A 16,952-nucleotide genomic window follows, 5' to 3' on the forward strand; every position below is an offset into this window, starting at 1 on the left:
CACCCTCACGGTGAAGAACTTCTTCCTAACGTCCAGTCTGAAACGTCCCATCTCTAGTTTTAATCCATTCCCTCTAGCCCTACCATTACCCGACATCCTAAAAAGTCCCTCACCGGCATCCTAAAAAGTCCCTCACCTTAAGACACTGGTAGGCCACTATAAGGTCTCCTCAGAGCCTTCTTTTCTCCAGACTGAACAACCCCAACTCTCTCAGTCTGTCCTCATAGGAGAGGTGCTCCAGCCCTCTGATCATCCTCGTGGCCCTTCTCTGCATATGTTCCAGCACGTCCGTATCTTTCTTGCAGTAGGGGCTCCATTTGTCACTGGCCTCCACTTGGACATGGACCCATTGACAGCCACTCTCTGGGTGCGGCCGTCAAGCCAGTTCTTTATCCACTGAATTGTCAGTCCATCAAACCCATATTTTATCAGCTTGGAGACCAGGATGTCATGTGGGACAGTGTCAAAGGCTTTGCTCAGGTCCAGGTAAATGACGTCAGTTGCTCTCCCCTTGTCTGTTGATGTTGTGACCTTCCCATAGAAGGCCACCAGGTTTGTCAGGCACGACTTGCCCTTGGTGAAGCCGTGTTGATTGTACCCAATCACCTCTTTGTTATTCTTCTGCCTCAGCAGTGCCTCCAGGGGGATCTGCTGCATAATCTTACCAGGCACAGAGGTGAGACTGACCGGCCTATAGGTCCCTGGTTCCTCCTTCTTTCCCTTTTTGAAAATGAGGATTATGTTTCCCCTGTTCCAGTCAGTGGGGACCTCACCAGACTGCTATGACTTTTGGAATATAATAGAGAGCAGTTTAGCAACCTCATCCACCAGTTCCTTTAGTACCCAGGGGTGTATCCCATCGGGTGCCATGGACTTGTTCACTTTCAGGTTCATCAGATGGTCACAAACATGATCTTCACTTACAATGGGCAGTTCTTTCCAACCCCTGCCATTATCTTCTGTGACTCCAGGAATGTGGCTGGAGCCCTTGCCAGTGAAGACTGAGGAAAAGAAGTTGAGAAATTTTGTGTAAAAGCCTCGTTGAGTGTTGCTTCTCACAATCAGAATACAGAAAGAAATAATGCCAACTAGCCTTTATCTCTGTGGAGAAAGGAAAATGTTTTGTGGGTTTTTTTTTAATTTACTTTGTGTTCCAGATCCATTTTGATAGACATTCAACCTGCCCTGAAGTTCTAGGAGCTAAAGACATCAAGAGACACAGGGTTAAAACCTGTAGAAAGGGTATGGCCAGGTGGATAATTCAGTCCCTGTTGAGGCAGCTTGACTATCCATGCAATCACAAATGGTAGGACTTAAAAAAGCTTTACATTGACTTTATTATGTAGCTTCCCTTGCCTAAGGGAGGAGTAGGATTGCTGTGCTTTAGGACTTTCATTTTCTCTTATTCAGTAGGTGTGACATGCTCTGAAAGTGCTGGTTCCTAGATGCGCTCTTAAAAGGGTAGACAATTAGAAAATATCCCATCTAAGAAATCTGTGGCATTAAGTCCAAAGATGGGCTCTCCACAACAGAGTGGCATGAAGGCTTTTTATTGGGCAACAAACTGACACGTACAGCCATGTCCACTAAACATTTCAGTGTCTAACTCATAAGTGGAAATGTCTAACTAGACACAAACATGTGAAATAATAATGATGATTTTGGCCGCTTTAGATCTATATTAGTGATCCTGAGAAGGGTTTTTTGTGTTAGTGTGAGACGTGGTGCCTGAGCGTGTTCATGGCAAGAGCTTCATCCAACCTGAAGAAGACAAAGCGTGTGAGAAAGGACATGAGTCCCATTTTCACCACAGGGCCCCAAGGTCCCCAGTCACATGCAGAGCAGAGAACTGAACTGAAGTCCCGGAGCACGGCTGCCATGAGAAATGGCCTTTCAGCCGTCAAATCTCCATTCAAAACACTGTTTTTTTCTAATGGTATATACTCCGTAAGCCTATGTTTCTTTACAGCTGAGATGCTCAGACTGAAATCTTCACTCTGTGTGCGTAGCACAGCACCAGCTCCCCCCTGCTGCACCATGGGCTTCACCATGTAACCCTGGATGTGGAGCTGGAGCAGCTTCTGGGAACAGCCATGAGCAAACCGGTGTTTGTGCATTGTGCTTGTGGCCGGTGGGGAACCAAATCGCTTCTGGTTTTGTTTCATCTGCATTCATTTTTGTTTGTTCAGAGCTGCTAAGTTCACGGCTTTTGAAACTCAAAGTGGACTAAAGGGCATGAACAACTGGATTTCTCCAGCTTTCTAAATATTGATTCACTTCTGGTTTCTGTAAGAAAATGACATGGAGTCCTACTAATATCTAAGGTTATCTGTGGCCTTGTGACCTGTGAATGGTAACCTCAGTGCAACTCTGGTTCGAACACTGGAAAGTGAAAGGTCAGAGAAACGAGATAGCTTATGTATGGCAACAGGATTAGCAGTTTGGGCTGCTCTGAAGATATTAATTTGAACCATCTTATGGCCAGTATCACTCAGGTGTGCTTAAGAGAAAAAGAGGAATTCTTGAACTCTTGAAAAGACACAGCATTTTCTGTATTGCTAAATATGATTCCAGGGTAAATAAAGGCACCAAAATGAGCCGATTAGTTGGGGAGTTAAAAATATAAAATAGTAAGGATATATTTTCATTTCCCAATGAATTACTCCTCATGAGTCAAAAGCCCTATTGCAATGTGATTCTTGGACCATGCGATAAAACCAGTGTGTGAGAGAGTAATTAAAGACTTTCAGGATAATGCATTATGCATAAGTTGGATAAATTTAGGTTGGAAGAACAAACTGAATTCTTGCATTTACAACTGCTGAGTGTTTGTCTTGAAGATTATTTTAATGTGGTTTTTTAAAGTATACTTTAGTTCCCTTCTTGCAGTATAGCTTTCTTTTCTTTGCTTCTTTCTTAGGCTTCCTGATGTTTGTGTGCCCCATGTACATATTTTTGGTCTAGTCAAATTGTAGTAAATGCAACATGACTTTTTAGAATGGTTTTGTGTGATTCCCCTTTCTCCATCACCTACGTTTTTTGGAGCAACTTCTTACTCGGTAAATACCTTTTTTTTTTCCTTAGGGAAGGTCTACACTGCTATAAAACCAATGTATATTTAATCCATTTGGGATAAACTGAAATCAGTGGGAGTTCATTACTTTTAAAACGGAATGATGTACCTAAATATAGACTTAACTTTGACCATCCATGCCATTTTTATTACTTCCTTTTGTTTCCTTTTTTTAGGTCTTTCCTCGCGTATTTAGTTGATTCTGGCAACGAATTGACCTTTGGAAAAGATTCTTTTTGAACTATAGGTGGCAGCAGACAGCAGAAACTCCATAAATAAGGGCTCCACTATGTCTCCCAGTGAGCTGAGATGGCAGGATAGTTTGCTTTGTCTGTAGGATGGGTTCTCTATAATTTTCTTCCCACATTCAGGGGCTATTTAAACTATATGTTTTACATACATATATTATACCTAATTGTACTGAAAATAGAAGCATTTTTGCTTTTTTTTTTTTCTCTCTGAGTATTTACATGTGCAAAATGTTAACCTGAAGAGGTTAAAGTCACCTTATAAATCTCCATCGATCTCCTGCATTATCCATTGATTGGCAGCAGTATCATTTAAACTATTTTAGATTATATCAATTTTTGGCAGTTTTTCTGATCTAGTCTTTGGGCTGTGGGGCAGCTCACAGTGGCCTGAAAGGAGATTCAGGAGATGCTGGTGTCATGCGCGTTCGCACAAGTCACACGATGGAAAAGAAGCAGTGACAGAGCTGCTGGTTCCTGCATAAACTTCTGTGAATAAACCCGTAGTCACAGTCACAGAGGTAAATTTTCCACCTCTTCATTTTATATTACTGGGTACTCAAAACTGGTCTTGCTTATAAATTTGTTTTTACAACACAAAGTACAATGTATTCATTACTGTCTTTTCCCAAAGCCTTGAAAACTCTAGACAAACACCAAATCTTTTGTACCACGCTAAAGGTGAGCGAGCGTATCTGTCCTCTGTGACAATAGACACATCTCCACCTGCGTGTTTAGGGAACTGCCTATCTCCTCCTGTGGTAAAACTAGCGTTAATTTCTCAGTCTAATTAAATGGAATAAATTACTGGAATAGCCTCTTGCTATTTGCAATACTTCTTAAAAAATAGTGGCACGTAGTTGTGTCGTCTTTGGCTCGTGACCGGGCAGTCTAAGGGCAGCACCTTCACTCCACTGCGGCTGCTCCGCTGGGTGCACGGCCTGGAGGTGTGCAGGGACACCACCTTGTGAGACGCTGCCGCCACCGCGGCTCCTGGGCCTTGCTCCTCTCCCAGGAGACATGGGTGGGAAGGAAGCAGGGGGCTGATCACTCCCCCATTGCCTGGACCAGGGTACAGGCAGCTCTGATGTGGCTTTCAACCAGAAAGATTTGGGCAGCGGCTGGTCAGTGCGCAGGGGTGGGCCAGCATTTGCGGGACCCAGGACCTGCAGCGAGGTTTCTCGAAGGAGTTCCAGATTCCCTGGAAGGACAGAATGAAACCCCTCAAAAAGGACAGTATTGGTGTCTGGCATTGCGATACTTGCTCTGCATGAAGGCGGAGCAGAATACTGGAGACAAGAGACACTGCCCGAGTCCAGGAGGAGAATTTTGCCTTGGGGGGTTTACAGAACAAACAGCGCTAAGTGAAGCTATCAAAGAGAGATTAAACAATCGTCTCTGATGGATGAAAGATGAACTCCAAAGCAGAAGCTTTTAAATGAGAAAAAAAAAAAAAAGAAAGATTTGCTTCAAAAGAGAAAAACACGCATCCAGGAGTTCTGCTCCATTACTCAAAAGAAAACAAACCAGTGGTTCGACAATGCAGCTGAATGAGATCAGGTCTGAGATTTGTAGTTTCCTTTCGAGCAGACAATGATTCTAAATATAAGCATGAGAGGGCTGCAAAAGGATGGAGATCCACATCTTTTCCTGGAAGAATAAATATTATCCAAGACTGATTTATCTACTGGTGGATTCTTGTCTCATGCTAAAAGCATGAACTGTTTCTCAGACTGTTTCTTCCTCTAAGAAGGGGCTGCTTTTTTAAGTATTGCTTTAGATTTTACCAGATGTCAATATATCTCCATTGCATTGTAAATATTAAATAAAAGCAGCAATAGTGACACTGTTCCTTTTTGCCTTTGGAAGATTAATTGGATACTCATTCTCCTTTAACAAATATATTAACAGATTCCTCTGTTTAATTCTTCTTCTTTTTCCTCCTTTTCCTGTGCTTTCATCTTTGTCATTTCTCCATACTCTTTTTGTCAGACTGACTTCCTTCTTGTGCTGGCCTTGACCTCAGCTTCCTAATCTTATTCCTTTGCGTTCCTGGCTGTATTACCCTGTAACAGCCTTTTTCTCACTCTTCCCTGACTCACTCTTACCCATCTCAGTGTATCAAGATTCTCCAGTTTTCCTTGTTTCAGAAGTTTTTTCCCTCCTTTTCCTACTGGGCTGAAGCAGATGCCTATGAGTTACTCTTCTGGGGTTCTATTGGGACCCCTAGGGTTGACCTGGCAAAGCAGCTACTTTCTGTTTAAGTAGAAAGAAGGTCCTCTGTGTGCTTATGTGCCTATTTTTCCTGTAGTTATCCCTTCCCTTCAACTCTTCCCTGTCTGTCTGATTTTTCCCCTCTCTTCATGACGGTTACATATCCCTGTCTTCTCTTTTTCCTGCTCTTGCTCCCCTACCTTCCACGTGCTGTCCCTTAATCCTCCCTTCCTGCTGGCATTTGCACTTATTTATTTCATTTTTGGTGCTTTTGGTATTTTATTTTTTTTGTACTCGAGCTTATGATTCCTCCAGATAAAATTTGAAAAAGGTCATTTTGATAGGCTGGGCCGTGCTTTTGTCAAACATAGGTATTTGTGCGTGTGCGCAGACGCGCGTGTCTGTAGGCACCCCACGGCTCAGAGTCAGAGCCAGGCAATGCCAGCAGCATCGGCTGCAGTCTCTCCTCAAGCGGTCCAGCTCATGTAAAAGCGGGCAGGTAGGAATGCCTTTTGGCATGACTGCAGCACCGTCTGGTTGTAAATTAGGCTTGATCCTACCTAGAGAGTTGAGCTCTTGTTGTGATTGCTGTTTCAGTTTTGTTCTTCCCAAAGGAGAAGCGAGTGCCGTGCCAATCCTGATCGAGGTTACTCGAGGCATGTTCAGGGCTGGAGTCTGCAGAGAAGAAAGTTGTTATTATAGCTGGAAGGGGTTTTTGAGGAACTGTGTCTTGGGAACCTGTTGTACAGATGATTGTTTTACAGATGATTATAAATGTAGATGACTTGCTACTTAATAGGCCAGTACTGAATGTGAGGGCACCTAGAAAAGTGTGCATTTAAATTACATACCTAGCCTTAGAAGACTAAAAATTAAGGATCTGTACGCTATGGAAAACACATCTATTGATTTGTGAAAATTTTGTGTGTTCCTGTTTTATGAAAGAGGTGAAATTTACCAGTGAAGGGTAAATAGTAAAGTCACTATTGCTATTGAGTATTTTTTTTAGTATCTTTCAAGGCAAGCACCATTTTAATAGAAATCAAACCCAGAAAGACCATTTTTACTAACTGTAACTCTTCGATTCATGCAGTACATCCACATTCAACTTAAGGGGCAAAATGTGCTTTTATGTAAGTAGTTCCTCACAGCTTCAGTGTTGATTTAAAAAGCTAGGTTGGTCTGAATGAACACAATGAAGAACCCCAATTACGTAAAACTTCCTGAGAAAATGAGGATAAATTGACTACAAAGAGATGTTAAAACGGATCCCCGTAGCGTTAAAAGGCATACAAATGGAGCAAGAGGCATTTCTGGCTAAGAGATCATTGGACATTTGTCACTGGCATGCGACATGATTGAACGGACTGATAGAAGAGCATGCCATAAGGCAAGAGAAAAACCCATCACACTTCAGTCTGTATCTTGGCCTGTGGAATTCAAGAAACGCTTTATTTTAATGTTGTATGATTTGAACTTAAAATGATAAATATAGTCCCACAATTTTAATCAAGGAAATTGAATAAAAAATACCAAAATATGGATTTGAAAGGTTAGAAATATTAATTTCTGGATAAACTTGAATTAGACTCGCTTCCTGGGCTTTGTCTAAATTTATTAATATTGCTTACAAGGAGAGATGGTGGCTTGTAAAATGTTGTCAGCCTGTCACAGAAAGGTATACTCAAAGTAAAGCAAATCACAGACTCCGCAAGTTTTTAAAATGTTTTATTATAAAGGATAGGAAACCAATCCACATTTTTTTTCAAACCCAGATAAATAAACAGTAAATATCATGCTTTTGCTTTTAAATGTGTTTTGCCTTTTGCAATAGGATCTGCAAAAATGGCATTCCTAACTTGGAGACCTGCAAAAATATATCTTTTGAGAATATGGAGGAAGACGGACCACATATTTGGCACATAAATGAAGACCATTTTAAAAAACTGCTGGAAACTGAGACAAAACAGCTCTGTGAAGAAACTGCTGAGTAAGGAGTAGTTTGGTAACTTATTCAGCAGAAAACAGCAAATTAACCCTTAGGCAAGATTATTTCAAATATATATATAAATATATACAAATACACAAAAACAAAGATCTTCCCACTTAAAACCAAACAAACATCAAATGGTAACAAAACCAGAGAACTCTGTGAGGCCTTGTGATCTTTAAGAAGGGGTGCTTAAAAAAATCCAAGTAGTTTTTTTCTATTTCATAGAAATAAACTGCTAAGGAAAAAAACAAGAGGGAAAAAAAGAAAAAAAGCAAAGCAGTTTCTCTGTTATCATCCTCTTTTAAAAAAGAATCAGGTCTTTGTTGTGTCTGATCTCAGAACAGTTTAATGAATGAAACAAAGCAACAGACAAGCAAAAAACTCACCACGTTCAAATTTTGCATGTCATGTTGGTCCCAATTTAATGGATGAGAATGTTATTTTTGATTTCAGTGGGAGCAGGGTAAGCTTTTTCCTTTTATATGTAGCAGAAGTAGAATGACTGCAAGCTACGCTCCCAAATGGACTTTATTCATATGACTTAATCACAAGGGCTGTAAATGGAAAGAGCTGTGTCTATAACCTCATGGGTCACCCAGCTACTTTAATATAACAAAATTATTTGTTAGCAACCTGTAAGCAGTCTGCTAAATTTCTTTTAATATTTATATCCTCTTGAGGCTTTGCACCCTTTGAGTAGGGTCAGGGCTGCCTGTACAAATTAAATGACCATTACAGGAAATATAAACATGCTATTTACAAGTTCACAATTCTTTATTTTCTATACAATTCTGATGAGTATTTTTTATAGTTGTAGCCTAAGAACTGGGTAGAACTGGCATGCTTCTGATATTCACAAAAATGTAATAATACAGTGAAGAAAGGAAAATTTAATAAAAAAAAGTAAAATAATTAATGATAAGTTGCGCACATGCAAGGATACTGTAAAATGAATCCATTGCCTTAAGCTATGCATTTATGTCTTTTTTATATATCCTAACAGTTTGCCTTCCTGTGTACTTTTGATGGAAATATTCCATGCAAAATCCCGTATTTTCTTTAGGATAATATTTCACATTCTTTAAACCTTCCATTAATTTTTCTGTATGACATTCAGACTGCCTCTAATGAAAGAAGGGAAAAACCTCAAAACACAGCTACTTTTGTTAGCACACTATAAATCTTAGCTCAGGGATTATGCCAATTATCTGATCTACCACTGCAGAGCAAGTGAAGAATTTATGCTTATTACCCTTATCATTCTTCATACATTTGACTCAGATTATTTATGAGAAACATGTCCTTAAAGGATTTAAGAAAAAATTAATATTTGCACAAATTATATGACTCTCGGATTAACATAAATCCATCCACCATTCAAATTCAGTTCATTTAAGAAAAACAATACTTGGAGTGGTCACCTTGAGTACTTTGAGTTTTAATAAAGGTGTCTCTGTAGTCCTTTTTCATGGTTATAATGTTGGTATTTCACTGATGAATAACATTCTGCTCAATAGACTGTGGTTGATACATTTCAGTTCTTCAAATTCTGATGCTGTTGCTGAACAATCTAGTATGTTTTTGCATCTCTTATTTGAAAAAAAAGAAAACCCCAAAAAAAAAGATATCCTCTGACGAGCACCACATTCAGGCAGAATAACCAGATCCAGTTGTTCTTCTCTGGAAACCCACTGCGTCCACGTTCTTCTAAACAAAGCCTCACCCAGTCATCAAAACGTGGGGTGACTGTTGAAGAGTTTTTGCAGGTTATGGAGTGATAATGAAGCGACATTGCACCACCCATGCGCGTTGCTTTCAAGAGGCCCTTCACCTTTTACCTTCAGGCTGTGCTAGCCGTGCTGCTGAGGGCAGTGTCATCCTGGTTTGTTCTGGGATCCACTGCTGAATGCCTTTAAAAGTCCAAGGGCCGAATCATCATGGTGGTGGAGCGCAAGGAGTAGCTGGGGCCTTTGAAGTAATGCCACTTGATGCCGTTGAGCTTTCCGTGATTTTGCCCAGCTGTGTAGAACATCCCATTGAGATTGGAGGGGCCACAGGCATCAAACCACCACCCTGAAACCATTAAGATAAACAATTTAACTGCAAGTGCACTAAGCATTCTTATTTTGCTTTATAGGTTTAGCTGATTAGCAAATTCTGGTATTCCCAAGCTCCTAAATACTCGTGGTGTGTGCGTGTATGTGTGTGGGGGGGTATTTTCATATTTCCTTTTTTGCTCTTTTGTGCCATTCTGTAGCCAGTGGTGCTGGAGAGTGCACAGTTGTATTTACAGAGTTGGAAAAGTATTTAAGTCCTAACTCATTCTGTTTTTAGATGCAGTATGTGAAGTACAAGAACAACAACGACAAATAAACCGCTTTGCATGTTTAGACAGTATTACACTTAACCCATCTCATGTAAACCTCAGAAAAAGACTATAATTCATAAGTATTTTGCATGATTTCACTTGTTTGGTTATTTTGAGTGTAAGCATGTTTTAATTTTATTTTCTGGTCCTTTTCTGCTGCTTTAACTGTGATTGTTCAATTGCTCACACAGTTTGCTTTTGCTCTGAGGTTAGATGTTCTTAGCAAACATGGGTTATGAGCATGGTGGTTCTGCCCTGTTATAGTAACTACAAGATTACAGTAATGGATAATCAGTATTCAGAATGGTGTACAAGGAGACAGGTAGATCTTTCTTTAAGGCTTATGATAAATTTACAAACAAGACTCAGCAAATGAATGGAAGGACTAAGTGAAGAAGACAATTATAACCCTGTAGGATGCTGACAGTTAGTCAGAATGGATGGATGTGCATGGATGGATGATTCATGTGATTACCTGAGTGTGCATGCATTTAGGTGACAGTAAGGCCAACTTCAATCAAGGTATATCCATTGCATGTACAGCTTGGGCCAGAACAGTGACATTCAATCCTTAATCTTACTGTTTTGAATGTGGAAACCTACATTAAATCTTGAGCCTCCTAATCTTGATCTTGAAATATGTCAAATGCTTTTGGGTCAGCAGCAGTGTCGGGAGGGTCTGAACTCAGATCAGTTTGAGATTTGTTCACTTCTCTGCAAAGCATCTAGGCAAGTTCCCATCTGGCACCTAGAAAACTGACAAATGTCCATTCAGTCTTCTTTTTTTTTTAAAAAAAGGGTGTCTGTAGGCATTTTATTTACATGTCTGCAGGCAGCAGAAAATTACTAGCTACCTGACTATCGTTCACTACAAAAAGATATTAAAAATGTTACTGACTGATATCAGTGTTGGGCTTAGAAAGTTGCTAACTGCCTTTTCTGTCCCCCTACCCTGACTGTTCTTTCCCAGCAAGATGTAGCTTCCTACTCATTAATCCTTTGAACTCTGTGTGCAATTGCATGCATATTATATACCTACTGGTAAGACAGGGAAATGTCTTGCCCAGATGCTTGTGCTTCTAGTTCAGTGCTGTAAAACTCTTCTGAGAACTGAGGTGACACAGAATTGCTTTCTGAGGGCAAACCAGAAATCTGGTTTACAGAATGACCTTGTGAACAGTTGTGTTGGCATAACTGAAGCAATAGTAAGCTGAGATGTTAGGACAAAAAAGAAGCATAACAGGTCAGGAACTTTTCAACCTGAGTTTTCTGCCAAAGAAAATGCATATAGAGCCATACCTTTGTAAGTGCTCTGTTAACATAGCACTGAAAATAAACAAGAAATATTTATCAAGTACTTGTGAATATTACTAATAATGACAGAGGTTTTGCTACCATCTGTATGACTGAATGCAGAAAATTCCAATATGCTAGAAGCATAGTTTGGTTGCAAACTGTATGCAAAAAAGTCATCTCACCTTTAGACTTCTGCAGTGAAGATATGTATATATGTCATTAACCAATGGAGAAAATGGAATCAGTGGTGAAAAACAGTGTGAATCTTCAGAACTGTTTTAAATTGTTGCTTTAAGATTAAATTAATCAGTCAAGTCTCTTGTCCATGTCCCCAGGATCTTGTTAAGGTGAATTTTAGATTGCCACGGGAGTTAGAGTCTTAAGGAAAACTCAAAATAACATGAAACTTGGCAACACCAAGATTACAGAATACAAACTGACAAAGACAAACTAGGTGACATGCTGAATCCACTGAAAGCAGGGGGAGTTTTGTTGTATATCTTGATGGGAATAGAATTTTCTCTCCAACACCTTACATGGTATCTATGTAATATAACAGAAAGATGCTTAGTTCAGACTGAGGAAGGCAGAATGAATCCCCAGATGGCAAAGAGCTAATATTCCCAATGTCAAAAATATATTAACCTCAATGGCTAGGAGCATTATTTGTCAGAAAGATTTCTGCTGAGTGTTTTTCATAGTAAGACCTATAGGCTAGGTGAATCTTTAGCATGTCTTAGGCATCTTTCCATGTAATATGGTTTTATTGAACATTTGCCGTTATGTATGAAGGCAAATAAGATCATAAAGATCAAGTGGTGGCTTTTGCTTTTGTTGGTTAAATGCCACTTTATTTTAAAATGTTATTTCAGTCTGCACATCACAGCTTTGTAATCTTCCCAGGACCCCTTACAAACCTTTTTTAGGCACCACTGGTAGTGGCAAACTGATCATCTAGCGAGTGGCTACTGAATTCTGCAGGTGTCACCGTGGACTGAAATGCAGAATTTTAAATTTTCAGTGTGTTTTCCACTCTGACTTCTGGAAATGGAATTAAACTGTGAGAAGCTCCTTTTAGACAATGTGCATGGCCCGAGTGAATCTTCCAATTTCATCATATTCAATGGTTAGCCTTTTATCTACCTATATAATTGTATTCTATGAAGGTATTTTAAACCATGCCTTACTACTACTGAGATGATATTGACCGTGATCAGCATTCAGATCCAGTGGTTACTCTGTCCTTTGTATTCAGATCCATGTAATTTATGTTTCTAGTCTTGTAAAGTAATTTCTTAGATTTTGGATAATACTTAGTGGGCTTTTTTCAGAAGTAACACTTCATAATGAAATCTTGAGGGAAGAATTTATGCCAGATAAATTCTGGCAAACTCCTGTTCTGATGCAATTGACCTCCCTTTGATTACAATGTTATACCTAAGGGGGCAATAACCAAAGAAAGAGAAAGCCGTACAGCTGATGTTTTACTGTAACCAGAGTATAATCTTGTAGAAACTTAAGACAAAGTTAAACAGAGAAAATCTAATCCTCATTTTTCAAAGCTGGAACACAGATGCAGCTGGGTTCTGTTTATGGTGTTGGGATGAAGACATGGCAAGCTGTGCTAGTCACCATTTCATCTTAAAGGAACAGCAATAGATGCATAAATGGTCTTTTTGGGGAGAAGGTTTTCAGCGGTGCCCTACAAAATCTATGTTAAAAAAGGAATGATCAAAGAAACACAAAATTTTATAAAACTTTTGTGAGGACCTGCTCGAATCCCTCATCATAGATTTCTTCTAAATAAATACTTTTTTCAAAATGTGTTTTAATGAGCACCTTTTTTTTACTACTATACTGTTCTTGTTAGTGCAGTTGTATAAATATTTCAAAAGATGTTTCCTAATACTACATTAAAAAGTCTTTCTTTCTTTAGGTGTTTTGTTGGTTTTTTTCCTCCATAAGATTATTTCTCTCCATCCTCCCCTGAAGTCCTCTAAAAGCTCTTCATTCCACATAGGGCCTCAGATTACCACAAAACTTCCTGCTGCATATATCAGCACCAAAATACGCATCTTTGAATGGATGCAAAGGAAATGTTTTTTCAGATGCCTTGTATACTGGGGGAACGAGGAAGGGAAGCAGTGACTTTCTTGGTAGTAATAACGAAGTGGGGGAATGTAACACAGAGGTTTCTGAAAGAGATACCTGCAGCACTGTCATTGCAGAAAATACCAAATAAATCAGCTCCAGAGCTGTGAGACAGTCTGACCCAAGGAAAGACTCCCAGTAGTTAGATGTTGGCCTATTCCCTGGAGTTCACAGGATTTTTCTCCCATGAAGAATCTTGTTTATTTTTCACTACAAGGTAGTGGCTTTCCCAAATAAGTATCAAGTCTTCTCTGAATAGCAGTAAGATTTTAACATCAGAGATACTTTTGGCAATGACTTCCATGGGTTATTTGAATTGGGCATGAGAATCATGAAGCATGGACATTATGAGAAATAATAATTGAAGCAAGATTTTGAAGTGACTAATGTGGTGGAGAGGAGGCTTTCATGAGAATGTTAAGAGAGTTTTTATTCAGAAACACAGGTAGTTTCTTCAAGTTGTTGTGGTCAAGAAGTCCCCAGTTGGTTATTTGAACTGAAGGTCAGTTCAGTCTTTTGAGGTTAGTCCACCTCTCATAATTTGTATAGTACAAGCAGCACTACCGCCTCTGTTTGCAATAAAAGTCCTTAGGTCATAAAGTATATTGTCCAAACAAAAAAATAATTTAGATAATACATTGATAAGTTATTTGAAAGTTCAGCTACACAAATAAACATGAATCCCCATTGTAGACAGCTGCTCTTCTGGAGCAGTTAAATCATGCTCACTCTTTGTGAACTGTTATGCTCTGGTCTTTAATTAGTGTTGCTGTTACCACTGGGAAGTTGTTGACTCTCATATCAGCTCTTTTCATTAAATAAATGTATTTTGAATACTTCTGTCTACTTCAGCCACCTATCACCAGACAGTTCAGCCTCACAGAATTGCTTGTACTATATCTTCGGTCAAATAAGAATGTATATTGAGTTAATTTCTACAAGGTCTTGCAAAAATATACCAAATAAAGGAGCATTGCTCAAATGAGTAATGATATTACAAGAAAAAAAAACATAGCTGTCTTTTATAATGGTTTTCTGAAGTCATAAATATAATTTTTATATGATAGAATCTTCTTTGTCAAAAGCAATGTAAAAAAGGCTTTTTTTATGCCAAAGTTAACAGCTTTTCTCTTTTGGCTTGTTCTATAAATTGTAATTAAGCATGTATGTATGTAAAACTCTTTGTTAGGAACCTAGTGCTCATCAATTCATGAGTGAACTGTAAATTTAGTGTGCATTGGGAATTTGCTAATGATCACTCAGGTTTGATGAGAAGCTCTTAGTTACCTTTTACATACTAAAAGAATAGGTGTCTAAACCCAGTACATTTGATGGCAGACCCTTTCTTTACACATCTGTCTATGCCCTCCCTCTGGAGTACACTGAATGCCTCCAAATGCAGTAAGATCAATACAATCATTCAATAAGATCCAAAGTATGTTTGAACAGTACATTTGTATGAGTTTATGGGATAAATGGATCCTATGAAAAGCCAGTATTTATTTCTAGCCCTTTGGGTTTGTCCATAAAATTTAGTGCATTTGGCAGCAAAGAAAATAAGAACTATTTCTAATGCAAAAATATTGAAATAGTCTTCATTGTTCAAAAGACATAATTTATTTTATGAAAGATTTCAATGTTTTTTTTCATTCTGTACTTTAAAGAAATTAGATGGTAATACTTAGGCTCTGTTTGATTTTGCATCGGTAACTTCTCAGCTAGAAGACTGGGTGCAGTTTTGGATGACACCTCAAGCTATGTGTGGATCCAGTGGACAGAGTTCAAAAGAGTGAATGTAAGAGGAAAGATTTAGAATTGTTTAGTCCAGAATTCAAAAGACAGATTGCCAGTGATCTCAAATTCATAAAAAAGTGTCTGAAAAAAGTAGCTTTTCAAAGGTTTGCAAAGGAATGGTCTACTCTTTCCAGTGGTGGAGGATAGCACAAGATGGATCTTACTTAAATTATCGTAGAATTAGTTTAGTCAACATGTAAAGATTTCTTATATTAAGGTTAGCCAAACTCAGTAACAGAAACTCAGTGACAGATTATATTATGAGAATGAATCTCTTTCACTACGAATCTTGAAGATAAACAGAAAGACAGAAATAAATAGGTAGAGAAGAGTCTGTCTTAGAAAGGAACTAAATGAGCTCTGGAAGTAATTTCCAGGCCCGTGGTCTTTTATTTGTTAGAGCATTAGATTGACCAGACTACCACTTAGCAATTGGTACTTGTCATTCTGAAGATTACATCAGAATTTGGCTGTCAGGATATGAGACGAAAAGGCATTATATTTTCATATCAACTGGATAACACAGTCCTTTTTATAAGGACCTTTTTATGAGATAAAAATAACATGAAACTTGCAGATTGATGACCATGTTATGATCTTCTAAATATATCAACAGGAAAATTTTTAAGTTAGTCCCTTCTTGGTGTTCTCCTAATACTTTATTGCTACTGTCCATACTTAACCCTGATAAACATAGGAATACAGTAATGATTTTGTTAAAAGTGCTGAGTAGTCATATGTGTAATGAAATATTTCTAATATCTCCAGCATAAATCAAATAATTTTCCAATCAATTCTTATCTGCATGGTGGTTATATTTTTCTGTCAAAATGTAAGCAATATAAATGATACTTCATTAATGGTGTTTTATAAATAACTTCTTTATGAAAGCAACAATATGCATAAAACCCAAAATTTGATGCTTTCCTATGTAAGTAGATGTATATCCAGGGGTTCACACTGGATACTTTTAAGTGTTTTGAGGTTGCTGCTTTTGAAGATTTTGTTTCAAACAAAATATAAGAGAAACTGAATTTTTCTGATTAGATAGATCATGTACGGACAGATTTCTATATTCAGCCAAGAACCTTCCTCCAAGTCATGACAAGAATCCTCCATAGCATTCTTGCCAAAGATTCATAAAATTCACCACTTGGAGAAAAAAGCAGTGAAACAACAGGCAAAGAGTGCACCACTGTTTGAGATTGCCATTAAACAGTCTCTCACTTAATAGATGAGAAATCTATTGAGGATTATTAAATACATGGGAACTATCTCTGACTCGAGGAAGCCCCTGAGATGCAAAAGATGCTGAGAAAATACCCAGGGGAAGTATCATTTATTTGCATTGTTCTTATGCCCGTACTGAAGCATCTGCTGTTGACTGCAGTCAGAGACAGGAGACTACGGCTGGATGGACCTCTGCTTACAGTAAAATAAAAAAAGTTATTTCAATAATTCTATGGTGTTTCAATACTAGCAAAACATCTAGAAAGTCTCCCCATCACTTTGTCAAACTGTTTCAGGGATCAGAAGTTTAGCTTGTTACCTAAAGCAAGGTAAATGCCTGTGTGAACATCTCAGGCTGCAGCCAATGCAAGACAAAGCAGATCACCTTAAGACTCCTTCACTGGGCCAAGTTACCATAAGTCACTTTCCAGTGACTGAAAACAATTGCACAAGCAATTCCAGGGGCTCAGCTGACAGGTGGTATCCTGGCGGGTTGCTCTAACTTGGCCTTGTGCCCACGAATGTGATCCAGAGATGTTAACTGCTCTTCTATTGGAACTCTATTGGAAGTGCCTTGGATATGTA

General features: G+C 38.7%; 1 protein-coding gene across 1 annotated transcript in view; it reads right to left on the minus strand.

Annotated features, from left to right (window-relative positions):
* Nucleotides 1–7,311: 7,311 nt before the first annotated feature.
* ANGPT1 (angiopoietin 1) overlaps nt 7,312–16,952 on the minus strand; it is a 169,486-nt gene continuing 159,845 nt past the window's right edge. The window contains exon 9 of the mRNA XM_074577677.1: nt 7,312–9,601. Within this exon, the coding sequence (XP_074433778.1) occupies nt 9,441–9,601 (161 nt within the window). The 3' untranslated portion in view covers nt 7,312–9,440. The remainder of the gene's footprint in view (nt 9,602–16,952) is intronic.

Source organism: Larus michahellis, chromosome 2 (assembly GCF_964199755.1).
Source record: "Larus michahellis chromosome 2, bLarMic1.1, whole genome shotgun sequence".
Lineage (NCBI taxonomy): Eukaryota > Metazoa > Chordata > Aves > Charadriiformes > Laridae > Larus > Larus michahellis.